The 24,095-nt window shown below is 37.6% G+C and overlaps 4 protein-coding genes and 1 non-coding gene across 5 annotated transcripts; 3 read left to right on the forward strand and 2 right to left on the reverse strand.

Moving 5' to 3' along the window:
* Positions 1–1,240: 1,240 nt before the first annotated feature.
* Positions 1,241–3,984, forward strand: CLUP02_13172 (uncharacterized protein; the record flags this gene model as incomplete). Its single annotated transcript, XM_049292116.1, has 5 exons — positions 1,241–1,421; positions 1,487–1,619; positions 1,681–1,909; positions 1,964–3,449; positions 3,524–3,984. 5 exons carry the CDS (start codon positions 1,241–1,243, stop codon positions 3,982–3,984), a joined length of 2,490 nt encoding a protein of 829 aa, XP_049149262.1.
* A 282-nt stretch (positions 3,985–4,266) lies between these two features.
* On the forward strand, positions 4,267–4,348 carry CLUP02_tRNA242. Its single transcript has one exon. It is a non-coding gene; the product is annotated as a tRNA-Leu (tRNA).
* Positions 4,349–4,644: 296 nt separating this feature from the next.
* Positions 4,645–5,541, reverse strand: CLUP02_13173 (TRI15; the record flags this gene model as incomplete). Its single annotated transcript, XM_049292117.1, has 1 exon — positions 4,645–5,541. The coding sequence occupies one exon, from the start codon at positions 5,539–5,541 to the stop codon at positions 4,645–4,647; it is 897 nt and encodes a 298-aa protein (XP_049149263.1).
* Positions 5,542–6,315: 774 nt separating this feature from the next.
* On the reverse strand, positions 6,316–8,172 carry CLUP02_13174 (uncharacterized protein; the record flags this gene model as incomplete). Its single annotated transcript, XM_049292118.1, has 5 exons — positions 6,316–7,171; positions 7,235–7,352; positions 7,413–7,599; positions 7,671–8,098; positions 8,151–8,172. 5 exons carry the CDS (start codon positions 8,170–8,172, stop codon positions 6,316–6,318), a joined length of 1,611 nt encoding a protein of 536 aa, XP_049149264.1.
* A 1,331-nt stretch (positions 8,173–9,503) lies between these two features.
* CLUP02_13175 (uncharacterized protein) lies at positions 9,504–10,070 on the forward strand (the record flags this gene model as incomplete). The annotated part of the gene is made up of 2 exons (XM_049292119.1): positions 9,504–9,523; positions 9,605–10,070. 2 exons carry the CDS (start codon positions 9,504–9,506, stop codon positions 10,068–10,070), a joined length of 486 nt encoding a protein of 161 aa, XP_049149265.1.
* Between the last annotated feature and the right edge of the window lie 14,025 nt (positions 10,071–24,095).

Genomic DNA, 24,095 nt, shown 5'->3' on the forward strand with positions numbered 1-24,095 from the left:
AAGTCGCAAGTGCCATCAATCTTAAATTCGTCAATACGGACCGAGTTGTGGCGGCAGAGATCGTCGTGCTTGAAGGCGACGTAGCCAAAGTCGTTGTACCCTTCTATAAAGGCCGCTGACCAACCCGCAAGGCAAATCTCGCCTGACGGCGTCGGCTCGGGCTCGGGTTCCCCAGTGGCGGTGGGCCCGGCAGGAATGCCACATCCGGTTCCAGCTCGGGCCTCCCGGGTCCGATGCCGCCGCTAACTCTTCTCAACTTCCCGAGTCGCTCGGCTTCGTGTCAGCTTTTCTGTCAAGGATTCTTGAGTTACCTAAAGTAGGGAGGTATCGCCCACCGGCTGAATCCACCAGATGTCAGGATACACATAGAATAATAATTAGAAAGACGAAGGGCTCCACATACAATTTGTTGCCTTGCGGCGGTGAATTACCTCCACATCGGCAACCTCAAGCATATTCTTCTCAGCAGGGAGTAATTTGTGTCAGATAGTCATTTCGTCTTTACTCGTTTGCAAGCTTAACGAACCCTTTCAGCTGCAACGGTAACCATAGTCTTCTATACAGGGGATGTTCTTATGTCAGATATTTGATTTTAACCTCGCTCGCTTGCTGGCTTGGCAAATCATGTAAGCCGATGTGCATGTACAAGTGAGCCAGCGTTGTCCAGATAGGGCAAGCGAAATCAAGATGCATTTACTCTGGGCGCTATTTTCGTGCAAGGAAATATCTTCGACCCTCAGCCCCGAGTCCAGACACCTCCAGCTTCTTTTGACCCGCTGTTCGTGCTTGACAATGGATTCAGCAGTCCTGGTTCTGGCCCATGACTGGCTCTGACTGCGAAGAGATCAGAGCCTTATCGGCTCTGAATTCCCTCAGGTAATTTGCCATTTACAAAAAACAAAAGCAGAAAATACCGCAGGACAGTTATACAAACTAGGATGTTGATTAGCCAAGACAAACTAACGAATAACCTAAGATCTCACTTAAACTATGTTCTGCTACGCTGTCTTAGGCAGCTGCTTTTGACAGCCCATACTCCGGAATCAACAGCGAATGTTAGCAAAGACGTGCAGTCTTTTACCTCGCAAACAATCCTTTGTCTATCGAAGTCTGCGCATAGGTTCAATTGTTAGGAGTCAAGTATATAACTTGTGTCCCCCAGTGTTAGTCGGTCCATTTGATGTATTAGCCCAAAAGCAAGCTGCTAGATTCTCGGCAAAAGACACTATCCTTCGCAAATATGTCGTTATCCACATCCTCGCGACAAGGGCAGCATGCTCTAGCAAAAACTGCTCTCTGGCTCCTTGGGGCAGCACTTTTCTCGCCCTCTCGTGCTCTTACGCTGAGACAGAGTGTCGAACCCCCTACGAAGCTTCCAGAATGGGCTACGGAGAACGATCTTCGCTATCAACCAGCTCTTGGTAAGATCGCTTCTTGCAATAGAGCTGGTAGCTGCCTGTTTTCCCACTGCTAATATCTTTTCAAGACTTTGATACTGATGGCTGCTACAATGTGCCTGCTATTGGCTGCAACAAGCGTGTTTCTGAGGGTTTATCTGAAGGTAGTGGCGAGTGGCAAGGCTGCCGTGACGAGGCTGATCTTGACAACTCCAACGTTTAGTAAGTTAGCTCCTCGATTATCGTTCACTCGACTGTTTGATGCTGACCAGATTGGCCGTAGCTCACGGCAGCGATGTAATAATGGCTGGTGTGCTTACATGTATGACTATTACTTTGAGAAGGACTACGCTATCGGGCCCGGTACTGGACACCGCCACGACTGGGAGCATATCATTGTCTTGGTTCCAGATGACAGCACCGTACAAAAGATAGTATGTGCTTCGGCACATGGCGGTTACGACTGCAAAAATGCGGACGAGGTGCGATGGCACAATGAAGTCCATCCCAAGGTATGATAGTAACTCTGAACCCGTGGTCGTTCATCGCCTAACGTGTATTGATAGATTGTTTACCATAAAGACGGGCCTTCAACGCATGCCTTCCGATTCGCAAATGAAGCGAACGACCAGTTGGAGAATCACAAAAAGGAGTGGCAGCTTGCTGATTTGGTCAGTTGGAACGGGTTCCCTACGCCGGATCATCGCAACATTCTGGAGAACCATAATTTCGGAAGTGCAAGTTTCGGGATAGGTCATCAGTTTGCGGACAATTTGGGGAAACTCGTTGATCGACAATGTGACCAGCACCCTAGTGGTCAAGTCATTTGTACCAATCCTCTTCTACGGATTGAGTTTGACAAAGACATCGACGAGGGCTCGCCTGGCAACCTACCTCCTAACAACGGATGCAATCCTCCCTCTGACCCTGAGCCCGAGCCTGAACCTGAGCGACCAGACCTGCGTGTGCTACCTTTAGGAGACTCGATTACCAACGGCTTCGGTAGCAGCAGCAACGCCGGGTACCGTGGCTACTTCTACAACCTCGCCACTGAGGTTCACAACGTTGTTGACATGATCGGTTCCGTTCGGTCAGGCGATGCCGACGATGCCGACCACGAGGGCCATAACGGTGCCACAATCGCCGAGATTTCCGGGTACGCAGAGCGCGTTCTCTCACAGCGGCCCAATGTTGTTCTGCTACATGCGGGCACCAACGATATGGGCAGCGATGCTGGTGCAGTTGGAGCTGTTAACCGCCTGATGAACCTGGTGGACATGATCATCGCCAAATGTCCCGATGCAACCGTGCTCGTGGCCCGCATCATACCATCCACCTCCACAAGCATGCAAGCTCGTATCAACTCCTTTAATGACGGCGTTGAGGATGCTATGAACGCCCGCGCGGACGACGGCAAGAAGGTGCTAGTCATTCGCATGGACGAAGCTGTCGGCACGGCGGATCTGATCGACGGGCTGCACCCTAACGATCTAGGCTACATTATCATGGCTACTAACTGGTGGAACGGCGTGCAGCAGGCATTCGAGAATCGCTGGATCGACGATCCTGTTGCGGGTCAGCCTCCGGACAACGGCGGTGGCGGTGTCGTGTGCGGGACGGTGCCCACCTGGATCCCTCAGGGCACAACCGCGTCCGGCGGTGGGCTCGGAAGCGCGGCCCTCGAAAATAACGCCACTGGTGTCTTCATGGCGGATATTGACGGCGACGGGCGGGACGACTACCTTCACGTCAGTGAGAACGGCGAGGTTTACATGTACTGGAATATTGGCAAAGCTCCCGACGAGGGTCCAAATGCTGGTAAGGTTCAGTGGCAGCCTGTCGGTGTTATTGCGAGTGGTGGCGGGGCACAGGGACACCAGGTTCGCTTTGCTGATATCGATGGTGATGGTCGTTCCGAGTTTATCTGGGTCAAGGATTCTGGATCTGCGACGGTGTGGTGGAATAGGGGCTTCGCCTCTGATGGCCAAGTCAAAGTTATCTGGGGTCCAGGCGCCGGCGAAGAGATCGCCACGGGCATTGGAGACGGCCAAGGTAAGTCGCTACTTTACTTCAGTCACTGCTTTCTTCGGTTCAAAACCAAAACTAACCTTAACTTTGATGTACAGGTGTGCGCTTTGCTGATATGAATGGCGATGGCAAAGCGGACTTCATCCACCTCGCAGAGAATGGCGCGGCTACCCTATACATCAACCAAGGGCGTCGCGAAACAGGCGGCTGGGGATGGTGGAACTGGGGCGTGATCGCTAGTGGAGTCGGCACCAGCCGTGAGAATATTCGTTTTGCTGACTTGAACGGTGACGGTCGTGATGACTACATTGCCGTTGAGAGTGCCACAGGCGGGCTGAATGCGTGGTATAACCGCGGCCCACAGAGCCAGAACTGGGCTGCCGTCACTCCCTTGGTGTGGTGGAACCCGGGATCAATCGCTTCCGGAGTAAGCTATTTACCAAATTGGTCAACCTCGAATATGGTGACGTTTGGGGACTTGAATGGAGACAGTAGGGACGAGTACTTATACATTGGAGTCGAAGATTCGAGTGTTTATGCATTCCTCAATGGATGCTGAGAAGTAAACGTAACATTCTAGATAAGTAGTTCTCATATCTAAACTTAGTACTCACTTCAGTAATAATATTTCACCCCTGTCTTCCAGGAAGACCAAGGCAAGATGGCCGAGCGATGTGAAGTCGTCCAGTCTCTTCTCTCCCTGCCTGTCAACTAGAAAATCTTCAAGTCGGCGACTGAAGCTGCAAAAGATGGATGTCGCGCAAGACGACACGCGCACTCGCGCGAGACTGCGAAGCTCAACCTATTGTTACTCAGGATACAAACCCGCCAGGAAAATCAAGGCAAGATGGCCGAGCGGTCTAAGGCGCTAGCTTCAGGTGCTAGTCAAGTAATTGGCGTGGGTTCGAATCCCACTCTTGTCACATCCCTTTTGATTTTTGACCCTATGGATAACTATGCCCATCATCTCACCATTTTAGCATAAAAACAGCTGTTGAAACTCATTGTGGTTGACATTGAAGACATTTTCAAAGTTGGTCCTGGACATCGGCCGGCCAGCAACGGCTTTGGGTCCCACTTATGCCGAGTCCGGGCTTCCGCTCCGATCCAGCACTGTTTCCGTGCCAGAGTAATGATCTCTTCACTCCAGCCATGACACAAGGAATAGCAACGTTTTCGAATAGGGTGAAATCGATTGATAAATATTGCAGACTGGCTCTTATCTGGCCTTCATTTGAATCTTAAGCTTCTGCGCCACCTGCTCGCTGTTCCAAGTCTCTTGCTGTTTCTTCGCCTTGGCGACCAAAGCCCTCTGTTGTGGGAGCGGCAAGTGCGACAAAGCCTGTCGATCGGCTGGGCGAAGCGTGGCTAATTGCTTCTCGAAGATTCCGTTCCGCTTGACGGCTGCTGCCGTCAGACCCTTCTTGCTATCACCACTTGCTGTCAAGGCTGTCGATGCGTCTTCTCTTAGTGAACTTTTACCAACCAGCAGTGAGTCGCTGGATTTCCTCTGGCCTTGAGTAGACTTCCGGTGATTTTTAGCTTTCTTTCTATTTCGGTGCGATACGACCTTTCCAGACGCCAACTCTCTGCTGTCTTCGTCCGAGTCGGCGAAACGCCGGCATCCAAAATTGTCCTCGCTGTCTCTGCCACAACTAGAGCCGAGATCATAAAAGTCTCTAAATTCTGAGTCTGGCTTGCCAATGTCGATCCGACAGTGTGACTTGCCCGTCATGTGCTGCCGGACGGCCTGGGCTGTGTTCCTGACGGAGCTGCAGTAAAGACACTCCTTGTACTCGACCATGACGAGATGACAGTATTTGATCAACGTCTCCAGGTCTACTATCAGACTTTCGAGATTTGGAATAGAGAGCCCATGGCGCTTCTGCATGTGCAGCATGCTTTCTGCGAATTCTGTGCTGAGCTCATTGCAAAAGAGGCACTGGCTGGGGTTGAAGATGTCCTGGGGCGCAGTGGCTTCGCCGGATGATTCAGTGTCATGTTCATCTGTGTCTGAGTCTGAAAGAGATGTCTCTTGAAGTCTTTTGCTGAGAAATTCAGTGGCGTTCTCGAGTTCGGCGACGGGGATCGACCGCGAGACCGATAGTTCTGACATGATGAGATGATGGAGGCTTCTTGAGCTATCCAAGGAGTGTCTTGCTGGACGTATAACACCTCAGCGACGGGGGAGATGATGAAGACTTGGATCATGTACATGCTGATATAAAATGGGACTTCATGGCATTTTCACCGGTCTTATAATGTGCGGTTAAAATACAATATCCACGAGCACAAGGTCTAGACCCAAGTTCGTTGGATGGAAGGAAGAACAAATGGGCCCAGAACGCCGCTGAAGTGCTTCACGACCTTCCTGTTTGCGTAACTTGCCGTATGACTACATAAATAGTGCTCAAAGAGGCAGTGGAGTGGCGGTACGGGATACTTTTGGTAATCAACCAATAGGTCTTTCGCCGTGTCCCATGGAGGAGATTACCAACAAAACAGACTTACTTATATTCGGTCAGCTAGAAACTCTAAGTATACGAATACATGTAGCGAATGTGGGCAAAACAGGATGTCACGAACGGCGCATTTCCATGTTTCGTTGGAGAGGGGTTCTCTTCAATTTTTGTGGCGCGACATCGAACAGAGCAGAGCTACGTCCAGGGACCTTACACTCTAGAAAAGTGGTAGTACATGGTAGACTTACATTACCAGCGCGATTGAGAATCAGGCTGGCGTGTATAGGAGCACTCATTACCATGGCACTGATACTATAGGTACCTTGTTCAAGTGCAGCGATTGAGCTAGACCATCATACTCATAACAGTTCTTGGTGTATTCCACATATCAAGTCAAATTGGCTAAAACTACATAAGGTCAAAGATGATTATCTAGAAGGCTTAATGACGGGAAGACTAGCACAAGGCCAGGAAGGGTTGGCCTCTGGCTTGCCAAACTCGACATTGCCAACAATGGTGTAAATGTTGTTGCAGAGCGGCATCTTGACGTAGCCAGGCACGCGAATGCCGTTTCCAAACCACAAGCTGGATCCCTCGCTAGGCTGTATGTTGGTGTAATTCATGTTGAAGTTGTTGTTCATCCGGCCGCCCTCGACCCAGCCTCCATACACAGCGGCGACGATATCTTCCTTTGTGACACCACCCCACTGCTTGCCATCCATGGTGTCCGTACCAAAGAGGGCAGAGAAGGGGTTGTTTTCACTGGGTCTGATGGAGGGGTGACCGATGCTCAACTCCACACCCTCGTTTCTGATGTCAAGAAGGTAGAAAAGGGCGCCGTTGTAGCAGGCAGCAGCCCTCTCGTGCGAGTCGGCAGGCAAGAATGGCCAGAGAGAATCGTCTCTCTCGGTCTTGCTCATCTTGCAGGGGAGACCGGTTTGGCTGGTGCTGCATGTTAGTAACGGCTCGTTGAGGTGCGCTAGAGAGTGGGCAACATACAGGACGAAGGGTCTCCGAGCCGAGGGAACAGTCTCCCAGGCAGCAAGCATGAGATTGGGGTAGAAGAGCTTCTTGATCACCTTGGACATCTCCCTGAAGTCAATGTCGTCGGGGGTGGCAGACATGAGGCCGTTGTCCAGCGCGGCAGTCAAGAACTTGATCGTAGCGTCATCTCTGGGAGTAAAAATTCTCTTGAGGTACTCGACCTCAGCTGCCTTCCAGCTGTCGAACACGTCGCCCATCATAGCAGACAATGTTCCATAGGCAGGCTTGGGTGAAGCACCTCTGTTTGCTGGCGTCAGTGATCCGAATCATCGTGAGCTATAATGTATGAAGTTTGAGACTTACGGAAGGAGGAAATCCTTTCCAATAGCCCAACTGGTGAAGATTGTGTAACTGCTGGTTGTGGTGATTTGAGATCGCATTGTCTGAGTGAGGAAACTCTGGAACAGGGCCGAGTACACAACTTTTCAAATCGTTAGCTTTGATAAACCAATGACATTAGAGAGTTCTTCGGAAGACTTACAGATGTTGTTGGTGTAAGCTTGCGCAATACCAACGACTCCGTAGATGACGTTGAGCATAATTCTCTGCATTCTCGCCGAAGAGTCGCTCTCTGCAAGAGGGACAGAGAATTTCTCGGCAAAGAGACCCATCTCGGACTGAATGTCCATCTGTGCCTGGTCGAGAGCCTCGAAGTACCGACGGTGGAACTGAGTCAGTCGTTAGTCGCTGTTCGCACACGTAGAACCTGTAATGTCTCCCATTGGGACGCGGGACTTACTTGGTGCATCTTGGAGAAGGAGTTGAGAATCAGATGGCCAGCGGGGTACTTGGTATCCTCGCACGTCAAAGACGTTGAGCAAGGCACGTCAAGCAGCTGCGTGCATCGCCACATCTCCGGGCCGCCGAGATACCACGACGCGAACTGGCTAAACTCGAACTTGACCTCGTTCGGGCCAGAGTCGTACTCCTTCCAGGCCTTGAGTACCTCGTTGAGGGCCTCAGTGGCGCCGGCTGCCTCCCATCTCTTGTCAGGCAAGGCCTTTGCATCAATGACCGTACCTTGGCACTTGACGGTTTTCCAGTCCACGGCGGCGGCGGCTAGAGCCGTGGCTGAGGATAGCCAGACGGCTACGAATGAGAGGCGCATTGGGAGAAGGACTTCGTATCGAGACTGAAGGGACGTAGAGGGTTGCAGAGGAGCTCTACCTGCGAGTATCAGCTTGATCCGAAGCTGCTGGTGACTTACATAGTCTTATACATCCCTCATCAGGCGTCTCCATGATGGGCAGCCAGTGAACTCAGAAGTCTGGGGCGACGACACATAGTGCTTGCCTGACACATCCTTAGTCCATCCGCAACTTTTTCGCTGGGAAAACCTAGACTTGGCAAATTGTGGAAATTCAGTCTGCGGTAATTGACAAGACTTCACGATTGTCTCTCTTACGGAGGTTTCCGAAACTTTGATCGAAAATCTGATTAGATGTGATTGATCACTTTATTTCCGTTAATCTCGGTGACTGATCGGCAATAAGGCGGATTGCTGAGCACGGGAGTTGTAACAAGGATAGGGGCGTTCTGAAAAGTTTATCTAGACTTTAGTACGGACATTGACCAAGACCTGGCTCGTCAAGCTGGCTTGCATCTCTAGTAGAGTATGTGCTATTGAAGTGTCACTGGCGAACATTTTCGAGGGATCAAAAGAATCATTGACGACTGATACGGGGCAACTCTTTCAAAGTTCTGCATCTTGAAGTCAACCCTTTTCTTCCAGGTTTATGGCATGTTGAGGTGACGGGGACATGAGTTTCTACTATCGCCAGCCTGGAGAACATCGTCATATCTCTCCTTGCTAGGCTGTATTTACAGAAAGCATTGAAATGGTGGAACTATCCAGGTGCTCGCGCTCATGTTAGATTACAACGACGAATCACTTCGTGACTAACTTGATCACATAGCTGGGCAGAAAATGGCATTTTTTTCGCCTTTTTGTTTACCGCATGTTTCGCTATCCTTCTCATTCCTCGCTGGGTTGATCGCGGTTTTGAGAGCTGATCACTGATGGGGCCAAGCGTTTTTGCGTTTTTACGTTTCTTTCAAGTCTGTGCTTCTGACAACGATCAACAAAAGTTGTTGCCAAGACCATGTTGAAAAATTCAGAAAAGCTTGTCATGGGCATTTTGCCCTGTCATCGGCCCAAGCATGAGCTGATTTCTCGTAGGCAGATCTAGGTTAACAGTGTTGTTGGTTCGATGCCCGGTACCTGTCTACCCTGATGGGCAAAAACCTTGTCCTCCCAGGACGAACTCCTCCGTCGCAGAAAGAGCGAATATCTCTCGGAAATGAGCGCCGCTATGCGACAATGAGGCGGATCATGACTGCAAAGAAGAGGTGGATGAGGGTGCGAGGAGAAGCTGACGGAGACCGAGCCGATACGAAGGTTATCAATCGACTGAGACTAGCATTCAGTTTCTACATATAATAGAGCTGTGCTGTGGCCTGGCTTTCGAGCCCGTGGCCCCTTTGATTAGTACTGCCTCCTTCCATTCCATACAACGAGCACTGGGTCGAACTTCTCCATCGAACAACTCGTAGTTTACAGATCAAGGTAGAGATGTTGCTGTTCTCGAAAGCGTAAGCTACCCTCAACGATCAAACACAAATGCGACATGATACTTGTGAATTTGAGAAGACACTTTGCTAATATCATGGCAGCAACATTTGGGCTTGTTTGGCTCTGGTCCAGCTATGCTCTGCCACCGCGATTGACGTCACCGGTCTCAGCCCGCGTGGTGCCTACCGCGACGACTCTGGCAGTTCAGACTGTCTTCAAGTTGGTTGTGATACCTCGGTCTGCGCCAAAGACCCTGTCGATGCTCTTGCTGTCGCGTCGAAGGGAGTGAGCCTCATCTTGGGTCCCGATTGTGCTGGATGGGCTGAAGGTAGTCCTTCCGTGGTGCAGGGGGACAAGTCGTGCCCTGCGGGAACACAACTCTACCGTGGAGATTTGAGGGTTTGGCGCGCGTGGAACAATGTTGGAACGAAGTTCACAACCACATTCGTTGCATGGGAACAGTTCAAGGGTGCTACTTGCTGGGGTAGGAAGGATGTCACTTGCGTCAAGGGCCCAAAGCAAGTCCCGGATCCGAACACCGGCTTATGCGGACCATGGGCTCTGTAAACTGACTTCGGGCATCACTCGAAGGGATGACATGGGAGGCTATCAAAGGGACAATCGCGTAATTGCATAGATAATATCCAACCTCAACGGCACCCAAAGAAGAAATCTTTTGAGTCTGGCTACTTCTACGTCAACACTTGAATCACCACCATATTCCCCTCAAGTCCTGTCGGCTTGAATGCAAATGCAACGCTCGGGTGGCTCAAAACGAATATGGGCAAGCATTGATCCATGAACATGATCTACGACGATCTGTTCAAGGCACTGAATGCAAAGAGTGCTCTAGAACCATGGTTGATGTCCGCCTCAAATGTAGAGAACGTCTTATGGCGAGGCAGTATGAGAATGGATACATCACCCACGGCCTAGTCGGGTATCAACCCTGACCGCGCCATAGTGCTTCAAGAATCGTCCCCAAATAGGAGGAGAATACAATCTCTTCCTACCAGCTCTAGCTATGGTGTCACGTAATAGGGATAGTAATCGCATCTCACAAAGTGCCCGTCACGTGCTAAATCACGTATCTATTTTAGATATTATATATATAGACCTTTTTTTTTTTTTTTTTTCTATTTTAATAATTAAGCTATTTTTATTATACTCCGTATACCTATTATTATATATTATAACTCGTAATAATTATAAACCTAGCTCTTAATTAAAACTTTATATTATAATAACGTACTTATTAATACGATTTTTATAATCTTTTTAAAATAACTAACTTATTTATATTTACTTTAGCCTAAGCTAAATTAACTAATTACGATAATTAAATTAAATAGTTTAATATATTTTATATTATAAATAAGGGCGTTAGGGTTTAAAAATACGTTAACCTAAACACTTTAAATTCTAATATATTCCTTAACCCCTTTATAGTACTTATTTTACTTTTAAAATTTAAATAATTAATTATAACTTATAATAAAAAAGAACTATAAGCTTACTAAGCCCGTTATAAAGTATTTAAAAACGACTAAAGAAACTAAGAAATCCTTTATTAATAGCTTCTAAATATAACTCCTAATACGAACTTTTCGACTTTTTTAAGTATAAGTAACTTATAGAATTAAGCCGGGTTTTTTTTTATAAAGCTAGCTATATTACTTATTTTATATAAATAAATTTATTCCTATATTATACTTATAAAGAGGATCTATATACTTAAAAATATTTAAAAATAATAAGAGCTTAATACTAAATATAAATAATTTATAGTTTATAAATATAATATTATTAATATATATATTAAAGTCCTTACTTAGTAATTAATAAAATTAATTAATACTATATTATATAAATACGTATTTTAAAAAGTTATTAAAAACGGCGCTAAGTTTAGTATATAGCGAATTATTAAATATTTAAAATAGGAATTTGCGCCCCCCGAACTAATAATAAAGAATATAGTTCGAGAGAAATATTAATAAGCCCTTAATAAAGCGAGGACCGGAATTAATTCTTAATACTAATATTAAGAGTAATAATTTACTTATTTTTAAACTAAAACGTATAATATTTTAAAAATTAATAAAGAGATTACCATACTTAACGTTTTAATTATAATTAAGTTTAAACTTAACTTTATATAGGGCTAATATATATATAAGATTTTTAGTAAATTAATAGCTTTTAGAACGTATATAAAGACCCTTAAAGAGATTATATATATATTTAGCTTAGTAACTTAGGATATATATACTAAATAACTTTTAAAATAAAAAGGGGCTTACTCTATTTTTACTAAACGTTCTAACTTAATTAACAACGTAAATAATAAGAGTAATATTATATACTTTTATAATTACGTATATTTATAGCACCCTACGGCGTATTAAAAATTAAAATAAATATTTATAAACTAAAACGCTAATAAGTTATTAATATAAATATTAAAAAGTTATATAAAAAAAATCCTTATTACTATTAAATTAAATAAATAAAAATTACTTTACGATAAGCTTAAAAAAGCTAATTAACTAAGGAATAATAGAACCCCTAAAAAACCTAAGTTTTTAAAAAGATTTTCTAACTAACTTATAATAAGCTTATTAATAAACTAAAACGAGGGCTATATAGTTATTATATTTATAAAAAGTTAGGATTTAAAAATAAACGTAATCTTTAGTACCCCTATAAGTAATACTTACCCCCTTTTTTAAAATATAATAATAAATAGTTATAAAATAATATATTTAGTTAACGATAAGAGCTTATTTAAACCCGAGAGTTATATATTATTAAGTAATAAGGACTATATTAAATTAAGAACTATTATATTACTTATTACTATACGTAGTATTTATATTATAAAAGGCGTTTTAAACGGACCTAAGGGAAAGGGAACTTATAATTTAAAGCTTTAGAACGTCGCTTATATTAAGGGATTTTATATTAATATAGTTTTAAAAACTTTATTAAATAGAGGCGTACTTTAATATTACGGTCTAGATTATACTTTATAATAAGGAACGCTTTATAAGAGCATTATTAAAGAATAGCTTATTTAAAAAAATAATCTAATCTTTTTTAAATATAAGCTCCTCTAATCCTATCCTTTTTTTATAAACTTTAAGTATATTTTATAGAGCTTAGTGAGTATTATATTACTAATTAACTCTAGAAAATTCCGTTACTTATATTAACGTACTTATAAGAGGTTTAATAGCGCGCTCTTTTAGTACTTTAGAATAGGTTATTTTAAACTTAATACTCTTTATTAATTACTATATAAAACTCAAAGTATACGTATTAAACTTCTATTATAAGTTAAGTATAAAATATATATATTATTTAAAACTAAAATAGTAATTTTAAAAAGACTACCCTCGAGAAGAGCCTTACGGCTATAGTATTATATATACTAAGATCTCTTTTATTTTGAACTATTTCTTAGTAAATAATAATATATACTTATAGCTTTTAACGAATATAATAAGTAGCTTAGGGGGTTCTTTTTAAGGATTAAAATAGAAAAAGAAGTACTTTTTATATTATAGAGCCTCGAAGTAGCGATTTATTATTAAAAAAAGGACTTTAATTTATTTTTTTAAAAATAATAATAAGACCGCTCTTTTAATTATAAACGTTAAATATATATATAAAACGTAGTATAGCGAGCTAGGAATTAGAATAGAATTTTTATTTTTATATATAAAAGAACCTATAAGTAACGCTAAAAAAGTAGGTTAACTCGTAATTACTAAAGCTTATAAAATATACCTTTTTACGAACCTCTTTATAAATTTATAAAACGAAATAGTACTAGTAATAATTTTTATTTATAATATTACCTTACGGGAGGCTAATAAAAGAGATTTACTTATTATAATAGAAATTAATTAATAAAAGCGGTATTAATACTAGTAATAGACGGGTTATTAAGTATAGGATTTTAAACTAGTTACCCCGTATCTTAGTAGCCTTTATATATATAGCTACTAAGTATACCTTTTTTTATGAAAATTATAAGAGGGGTATATATTAAAAAGAGTTTAAAGTGCTTTTTTATAAGTATATAAAATACTTAGTTAAATATATATTAAAAACGTATAACTTATATAAAGTCTAAGTACCTGCGCTTAAATAAGTATTTATTATAAAAAATATTAAGTTTAATAAAAAAGTTTTTTATAATCCCGTATACGAGGAATAAGCTATTATAAATAAGTAAATAAATTTAGTAATTTAAAAAATATAAAAACTCTTTAATACTAATAATAAGTTAGTTTAAGTACTTAGGAAAGTAGATCTAGACTTTAAAAATACTAATACTTAAGATAACTTTATAATTAAAGATAATATTATTATTAAATTTTTAACTATTTAGGACGCTAAGTAATTAATAAACGTATTTTAGGGTACGGTAAATAAGGCTAAAAAGGCTAATATAGTCTTATTATTATTATTAACCCCTAAAATAATCCCCTTATATAAGCTCGGGAGTAGGGATAAAAAAAGGAATATAGTAACTGAGTTATAAACGGCTTTACGTAGTTCATAATCCTCTTTATAAGTACTTATATATATTATAAAGGTTTTTAAGCTTTTAATTTTTAATAGCTCTTAGTAAAACGCTAAAGTACGTAGTAAATAAAGTATTAATTATAAAAAAGTAATTTTTAATATTAAAATTAACGTTAATAAGGAACCTTTATAATAAACTTTTATTATTATATAAAAATAGAATTTATAAGAACTACTTTATTAAGTATTAAGTAAAGCTCTATTAAGTTTTAAATATTTAAACCGGGCCCGTAGACCTTTATAACGCTTTAATAATAATATCTTCGTAACGCTCTTATATTTAAATATAAGAAATAATCTAGCACGTATAGCTTTAACGAGGTAATGCGGGATATTCTTATAAAGAATATAAAAAGTGAATATTCATATAGAAGTAAGAATATATGAATATAGGGGAAATAAGCGTATATAAAAGAGGTTTTTGTAGTAAAGAGAGTAATATAGTTGAATTACTATATGAGAAGTTGCTTGCTTAACGAAAGGTCTAGGTAGGCAAATACACGCCTATATATAGGCATAAAAACCTCCTACTAGAATATTCCATTGCTTATTAATTATGATATAATTAATAAGCGTATACGTAAGTGAATGCGTAATCGTAGTACGTAATTCCGCCTCGAGTAAATTCCAGATTATTCAGTTACCTTCCAGTACTTTCCATTGCTCACGTAAGCTTATATAAGCAGTATTGCTTACATAATCAATACCTATAATAATCTACAGAAATCGTAGATTAATATGGTATATAGTTTGCTTACGTAATATTGATAATAAGGCGAATAATAAGGTAAACAAAGTTACCTTCGTAACAAATAATAATTACTATAACCGTCTCTAGGACTGCTTTTTCTTTATTTTTATACTTAATTAGTAAAAAGTTATAAAAAAAAGTAGTATAGGATATATAATATTTTATTAAGTAGTAAAAAGAGTAGTTTATAGGACCTACTTAGAGTATTCCAAAGGAGTTTAAAAACTATAACTTATTAAAATTAACTTTTAGAGCTTATTAAAAAGGTTTAATAATATTTAATATCTTTTATTATAATTATAAAAGTTATTTAGGGATATTATAAATATAAAAATAAAAAAGCTAAGGGATATTAATATATAAGAAGAGGTTAATTATAATCCTAAATAAAAGATCCTATTTTTATTAAAATAAGTATATATTTATAAATACGACGTTAATAATAAGGTTAGCGAAATAAAAGTACGTATATATATAAGGGGGGATATATAACTACTTAACTTTTTATAAAATACGTACGCTTTAACGCTTACTATAAAGGCCTTTAGGCTTATAATAATAATAACTACTTAATTCGACTTTAAAATAGACTAATATAATACTATTAACGCATTCCTTAACGCGCTTCTTAAGAATAAAAAGCTAATAATTATTAAACTCTTAGAAAAATATAAGGTTATTAATAAAATAAGTAAACTCTAACGCGCTCTATATAACCTCTAAAACTTATTAATTCTTTAGTTTTAAACTTTTATTTTTATATTCTATAATATAAATATAATATATAGCTACGAGGAGACCTATATTTACTAAACTATAAATAGGAAGGTAATATTAGTATTTTATATTAATAACTTTATTATTTTATATTATTAAAATAACTAAAAAGTAGCTTAGGGGATCGTTAATAATATAAAAGAATAAATTAATTTTAAAAAGAATAGACTGATTAATTACTTTTTTAGAATATAGATTTTATAAAACCGTACTACTTATAAGGTTTATTTTATTTATAACGTATATATTTAGCAAGTTATTAAGCACTTTAACTTTATAAATTTATTATATTTACTTACCCCTCTTTTTTAAAAAGAGTTTAAACTAAACGAGGGATAAGTAATAAAAAAGAAAATAAAGAGCTATAATGGATTCGGGATGCGGCCGGCGATAGGACGCCGATAACTTAGCGACCGGTGTACGGATCTTATTACGAAAGAACTTTTTAAGAAGTAGAGCCCTTACAAAGGACTCTATAAGCTTTAGTCTTATAATATACCTATACCTATATTATAGCCTCGCTAGTTAAGTACTTATAGCCTAATTTTTTATAATTCTAAAGCTTCTACTTCTACGGAGTAACTAGTATAAGTAATAATAAATTACGGAAACGAACGGAACGCTAATAAAACAATGCCTAGCCGTTAGTAAAGAGCCGTTAGCGCCGACGAGCTATAACTATCCGGAGTTAACTACTTAACCCCATTCTATCTAGGAGAACGAGCCTATTATAGGGCAAGTCCTACCCGAACACTAGCGTTTATAAAAGAACTAGACAAAGAAGATAATCGGGGCAGATCACCCTTACGGGCTAGTTACCCCGTTAATATCCTAAAGACCCTATTCGTTATAAACGGGGCGTTTATTAGTAACTAATTATTAAATATACGAGGTTAAGGCGCGTATAAAGGCGCGGGTAGTACTAAGATAGCTAGTTTAGTAGACCCTATAGGCCTAATAATAACCTACTTCTATAAAACGATAAAAATAATAATCGAAGATCGAAACTAAGAACGGCGTCGATACGAGGAGCTCGTCCGATAGCTTACTAAGCGGCTAGTAACGCGTCTAGGTTAACGAGAATATAAAAAGCCTCTTTTTTATAACTATAAACCGATCGGAGAAGAGTCTACGAGTACTTAGGTAATAGACTAGATTATTACTATAGAGATAGGTAATAAGCTTCGCGCAAAAAGTATTATAAAATAGCATATCGAATGGGCCCTATTTAAGATATCCCTATCGCTATAAACGTAATAGTATAATTATAAAAAGAGCCTCTAGGATCCCCTCTCCTAGGGCGACTTCTTAGCGTTTATTTGCTAATAGTACGTGGACCCCGAGACTTAAGAACGGGAATACTATAGAGAACTAAGGACGAAGAGGCTAAAGGAGGGCTAGACCCCTACCTAGTTCCTCGCCGAGTAGTTAGTAATCTATTATAACCTAGGTATAAAAGATATAAAAAATTCGAAAGTAGAGGTATACTAGTTCTTTTTTAGACTACTATTTTAGCTATAGGACGATTTAATTTATTATAGGGTCTTAATTAAGAGAGCACGCGATATAGCTTACGAGGCTAATAGACTATAATCGTTAAATTAGTAAAAGGGCGGCGACTAGTTATAAAAGGACGGTAAAAAGAGGCTATATCCGTTATTAAAATAACTACGTTAAATATCCCCTTTTTATAAAAAAAAGAGTAAGGAGAGCTCTAAGGGGCTAGGCTCTAAGGACTTACTAAGAGTAATATTATAAAAGCCGTATAATAAGAGTGCTCGCGCCGAGCTATTATAAAAGCGTCGTAGTAGTAATATTAAGTACTTTACGTATAATAAGATAGGCTATATATCTAGTAAGTACTAAAAAAATAAGTCGGGAGGTAGGGGTAACGATAAGCCGACGTACCCCTAATCAAAACTAACGTTAGTAACCGTCTAACGGGTTATTACTAAGCCGAGAGTTATAAAGGTCGACTTATTAAAAAACGAGTAAGCGTAGGTAATATACTTAATACGCTTATGCTAAGTATTAAAAAGGTACTGATAAAAATAATTATAAAGGGTAGGGCGATAGTTCTACGAGGTATTACCGAAAGGCTAGTAAAAGTTAATATGGATATATGCTCCGAAATAGATATTATTAGCACTAGGCTCGTAACCCACTTAGGGTTAACCCCGGCTACTACTATAGCTCCCTCGTTAAGGGATTTCTAAGGTAAAGCCGTAGGCTAGGGGAAAGCCTATTAGTTAACGCTCTTCCTTATCGACTACTATAGGTAGCTAAGGAAGATTCGGTAACTATTCGCCGTAGTTAATAGGGATAAAAGAATAGTAGACCTCTTACTATCGTAACTATCGATAGGCTAGGAGGGCATTCGTATTAATATAGCGACGAATATATAGTTATACGAGCCTATTTCGGTCGCCGAACTAGAGGCGATAGCTCGTAATATTGTTAAGAATTGTAAAAGGGCGTATGTATTATATATTGCTACTATAAGAAGTATTGCGGGGGTAACGGAGACTAAATTACGAGGGGGTCTACTGCTAGAACTTTAATTAGAGGTAGAGACGTTTAACGAGTAATTGGCAAAGGGACCGCAGTTATATAACGGGGCAGAACACTCTATCGACCTAGTTCCGGGTACTAAACTACTATATAGTCCTATCTATCCGTTAAGTAAGAAATAACTTAATAAGCTTCGCGCGTATATTACTAAAAACCTAGCGAACGGTCGTATTATACCTTTAGTTAGTAAGGCTAGGGCACCGATCCTCTTCGTATTAAAAAAGGATAGTACGCTGCGCCTCTACGTAGACTACCGCGGGCTAAATAGGGTAACTATAAAGAATTAATACCCACTACCGCTTATTAGCGAGCTCCTAAATAGGCTTCGCGGAGCAAAATAGATCTTAAAGATAGACATTAGGGATGCCTACTACCGTATCTAAATTAAAAAAGAAAACCGATAGAAAATAGCGTTCCGGAGCTAATACGGTTACTTCGAGTATACTATTATACCTTTCGGGCTAACGAACGCACCCGCGACGTTCTAGGCGTATATTTACCGAGCGCTCGCTAACCTACTAAATACTTATTATATAGTATATATAGACGATCTAATAATCTACTTAATAATAAAAGAGTAGCATACGGAGGATTAAGAAGGTCCTCTGACGTCTGCGTTTATACGGGCTTTTTACTAAACTATTAAAGTACTCGTTTTATTAAAAGAGGGTCGAGTTCTTAAGTTATGTTATTATATTAAAAGGAATCGAGATTAACTCGTTGCGAGTGCGAACGATTGCCGACTAGAAGGCGCTAGAGTCTATTAGGGATATCTAAGTGTTCTTAGGGTTCTATAACTTCTATTAGAAGTTTATTACTAAATACTCGGGCATTGTTATACCGATAATAGTATTACTAAAAACAGAAAAGGGGTAAACAAGGGACTTTTAGTAAACTAAGGAAGTAGACGAGGTATTTAATTAGCTAAAGGTCGTTTTTATCTTAGCGACCGTACTTACGTACTAGAACCTATAACGTATTATACGGGTAGAAACCGACGCTTTAGTTAAAGCTATCGCGGCAATCTTATTATAGTAGGCTAATAGAGGATAGTAACCCGTTGCCTATTAGTTACGGAAGCTTACGGATACGGAGTAGCGATGGGCTACGGGCTAATAAGAACTGCTTACTATAGTAAAAGGGCTAGAGCACTGGGCTTACTACCTCTAGGGCTTTTTATAAAAGTTTATAGTCTTAACGAACTACTAGGTACTTAAGGGAGTAATCGGCGCACTGGCGCGGGACCTTTAGGGAAGGCTCGCGAGATAGGTATATAAACTATTAATATTTAATTTTAACTTAGAATACTAGTTAGGGAAAACGAACCCGGTAGACGGTCTATTTAAAAGGCTAGATTATATAGAGGGGGAAGTGCTTTATAAAGACGTCCTCCCTACGCTAGCTTAGAAGCTACGTCTTATTAGCGAATTACTACCTAATATTTAATAAAGAATAATTAGCTTAAAAGAATAAAAATAATATTACTAAGGTATACGTTTAAGTAGTTAAGGCCTCCCTTTATAATCCCGGCTAGATATCGGCTAGCTCTAAAGACGGGGAATCCTCTCCCCTATATTAGTAGCGTGTTATAGGGCGTACTAATAAAATAGTAATAGTTACTACCGTAACGACTCGAGGTAAGAAAGTAAGAGAGTTATTAGCGAACGCTCGTTAACGGTCCGGTAAGGATAAAGAGGAGTTAGATAGAGCTAGGGTTATTATACCGAAATAGTATATCCTACGCCCCGTTATAAAGGAGCTTATGAGGGGTAAAACGGTATTTGCTTCTTATCTCTCGCTAGAGACTAAGGAGCTCGTTAGAGGACTATAGGCTAAAGACGAGTTCTATATATTATAATCGGTAAGAGTTCGCGCTACGGCCGGCGAGTTAAGAGCATATTCGCTCAACGAATAGGGTATACTATTTTTTAAAAAAAAACTCGTTATTCTTTAAGTAAAGTCTCTTCGGATAGAGATCCTTTACTAATACTATGACGACTATAGGGTAAGTTATATAGGAGCTACGAAAACTCTCGAGCTAATTTAAAGGAAGTTCTATTAAGAAGATATCTAACGAGATATCTAGGAATATATTAAGAACTATAAGTATTATTTAGGAGTTATAACCCTAAGATATAAGCCGTATAGGTAGCTATAGTTACTATTACTACCCTTATACCTATTTTAAAAAATATTTATAGACTTTATTACGGGGCTATTGCCGAGCGCTCGTAGTAACGGCGTAGAGTATAATAGTATTATAGTTATTATTTATTATATAATAAAGTTTGCGAAGTTCTTACTTACCGTTAAGATACTTAACGTAGTATAAATAGTAAGTATCCTATATTAGGAGGTCGAATATAAGTTCGGTATGCCTAAAGGTATTATTACGGATATAGATAAGCTCGTTAATATCGCGATATAGACTAGCTAAGTAGCGTATATAAAGAGCACCGCCGCAGAGACTGCGGAAGCCCTTTTTAGGATTATACTCTATATTAAGTATATCCTAAATACGTAAAATAGTAGATATTTTAGCGGATACTTAGCGATAGTATAGCGAGAGAGTCGTAATTAAGAAACGATACGGAATTAGAATATTATAAGAAAAAAAGTATAGTTATATAAGAAAGAATTTGTAAAACGGTCGCTAAATAAAAGGAGGGAAGAAAAAGTAAATACGTAACTAATAACGGATAAAAAATCTTTTATTATAATCGATAGCTTAGTAATAATAATAACCGCGAGGTTAGGTAGGCTCTTATATATTACGACGGTCGGAATACTTTACTACGAATATACACCACTAACTTAGTAACTAGTCGGCGCGCTATTACTAAATAATAATAATAAGGTATCCGTTAGATAAAGAGACAGGAGCAATGCTTTGTTCCTAAGTAAAAAAGGATATTATTAATACCTTACGGAATCTATTACGAATAACGACGTTAATAGCTTTATTATTAGCGTCAAAGGAAGATATTACGTAATAACTTTGGGGACTAAAGTTACGTAAGGGGGGAGTAATTATAATAGATTTGGGATATAGCTGGTAATAGGACGCCGATAACTTAGCGACCGGTATACGGATCTTATTATAAAAGAACTTTTTAAGAAGCAGAGCCCTTACGAAGGACTCTATAAGCTTTAGTCTTATAATATACCCATACCTACATTGTAGCCTCGCTGGTTAAGTGCTTATAGCCTAATCTCTTATAAGAGCTATTAAGAGAAGGTTAGGAGTATACTTTATATAGTTATTATAATTAAACTAAACGTTATTTTTATTTATTTATAATTATTACGGTTCTTAACTAACTTAAGCATAACTTATATTAAAATAATTAATTACTATATTTAATATTTCTATATAATAAGATATTTTATACTCTATTATAGTAGTATACTAAGTACGTAATTATTATTTTTAGTTAGAGATACTAGTTTCGTAAATAATAAAGTAATATAATAATTATTTTAAGGATATTTAATATTCTTTTTTAATAACTTAATTTAATAAAAATTAATATACTAAGTAATAGTTATAATATTAATTACTAAAGCTAAGCTTTTTTATTTTAAAGAAATTATAAAAGAGACTATAGCTCTAAAGCGCTTTTTTAAGGATATTACCCTTAACTTAAGAAAAGTATAGTTAGTTAACTACGATAATTAGTAAACAATTCGACTCGTTATAAAAAAAGGAGAAAGAATAGCTACTTAATTTTATTATATTAATATATAAAATATATAGCTAAGATAAGAGTACGTTAAAAATAGCTTTAAAGTTATTTATATATTAATAAAAAATATACCAATAAATAGACTTATTAAAAACCTTTCACGAGCTAAGTTCGAATATTTTAATATATTTCTTAACTTTTATAATACGTAAAAAGCTATTATAAATAGCTAAAATAATTAAAAATGATTAATTTAAGATATGCTTAAGAAAACTTAATACTTAAAAATAAATAATAAATAGAACCTAAAATACGGCCTAGAAGTTTAAAATAAATAAAATAAAAACTTTTTATAGCCCGAAGGCCTAAACTCTTAAAATAACCTTATTTTATAAAGTATATATATATAAAAATAAGACCTAGGCTTATACTTATTATTTAAACTCTTAGTTTATAAAGTATATAATTACTAAGAGTATAGTATTATTAAAAAAGAGGGTTAGTATACGTACTAAGAAATACGTTTTATATACCTCGAAGTTTATAAAGCTAGGAATAATAAGGGTAATAAAGAGCGCGAGAGTTAAAATAATTATTAAGTTAATAACTTAAGGTATAAAAGTAAGTAATATACTAAAAAATTAGTTATAAATAATTATAATAAATATAAAAGAGGACCGGGGGCGCGCGTTAAAGAAGTCTTTTATATAAAAGCTAATATAGTTCTTATATATTTTCTAATTATTATATATTGAGTAAATAATATTATAAAACTTGGTAATATTTTATTAAAACTATAATTAAAAGTGCGCTTTTTAATAATAAAAAAGGATAATATATTTATAAAAAAGAGAGCATTACTTATAATAGCTTTAATAAAAACCTAGGCTATTAATTATAAAATAACTAATATATTAATATACTCTTTAACTAAACGGCCGTTAAAATAGTACGTATACCGGCTACTACTTTTTATAAAATAATAATTACTATTTTTAAAATTAATATATTAAAGGGCTATTTTAAAATAAAATATATATTAAGTTTCTCGTTCTTTAAAAGCCTCTCTTTTAAGCTTTTTAAGGATTAAATATACGTTAAATAGGCTTAGAATAATAAAAAAAATTATATTTATTATAAGGGGTACTTTAGCTTCTTAGCGTTCTTTTTTATTTCTTACTACCCTTTTAAAAAAAGCTAATTTTACGTTTTTTAAACTTTAAAATAATATTAAATATAAACTTTTAAAATAATAAATATATAATATACCCTTTCTAAAAAGCTTATTATCTAAACTAGTTTTATTTTTATTTTTAAACTCCGAGGGGGGGATAAGTAAAAGCCCGTTAAAGCTTTTATTATTATTATTTACTTTATTATTACCCTTATTATAATTATTAAAAAGAGCCTCGAACTTAATAAAATCCTCGGCGTTTTAATTAATAACTTTAATATCCTCTTAATTAAAAAGGGAGAGTTTAGTAACCGGGCCTTAATAAATAAATAAGAGGTTATAAAAGGGAATAATAATTTAAAAAGGCTCGTTAATATTATTATTTATTTAAACTCTTAATAAACTATATAATATATATATAAAAAGTATTATAAAAATTATATAAAACTTATTATTATATTTAAATGTATTAGATATTTATATTTAAAATAAAATTAATAAACGATTTAATAATACGAGTGCGCGCGCGTAGTAAACGAGGGTATTTATAATAATTATAAAAGGTTAAAAAAAAATATAATAGCTAAGTAGCGTTATAAGAATTTAAATATATATAAAGTAGCTAAGTAGCCTCGCCCTTAATAATTTATATACTAAAAATAATAAAATATATACTATTCTAAGTTAGGATTTTATTTATTTTAAATAAAGGGATATATTTATAATAAACGCAGTTTAAAAGACGTATATCCCTTATATTTATTTTTTATTTATTTATATTTAATTAAATTAGGCCTTTATAAAAGTATTTAGAGATTTTATTTTAAGTATAATAGCTCCTTAGTAATAGTAATTAGGGGGTATATTATATAATAAGGATAATAATTATATTTTATAAAGTGCCCGTTACGTACTAAATCACGTATCTATTTTAAATATCGTATATATAGACCTTTTCTTTTTATCTATTTCTATTTTAATAGTTAAGCTACTTTTACTATACTCCGTATGCCCATTGCTGCGTGCTATAACTCGTG

The sequence above is a fragment of the Colletotrichum lupini genome, chromosome 7 (assembly GCF_023278565.1).
Source record: "Colletotrichum lupini chromosome 7, complete sequence".
NCBI classification, from domain to species: domain Eukaryota; kingdom Fungi; phylum Ascomycota; class Sordariomycetes; order Glomerellales; family Glomerellaceae; genus Colletotrichum; species Colletotrichum lupini.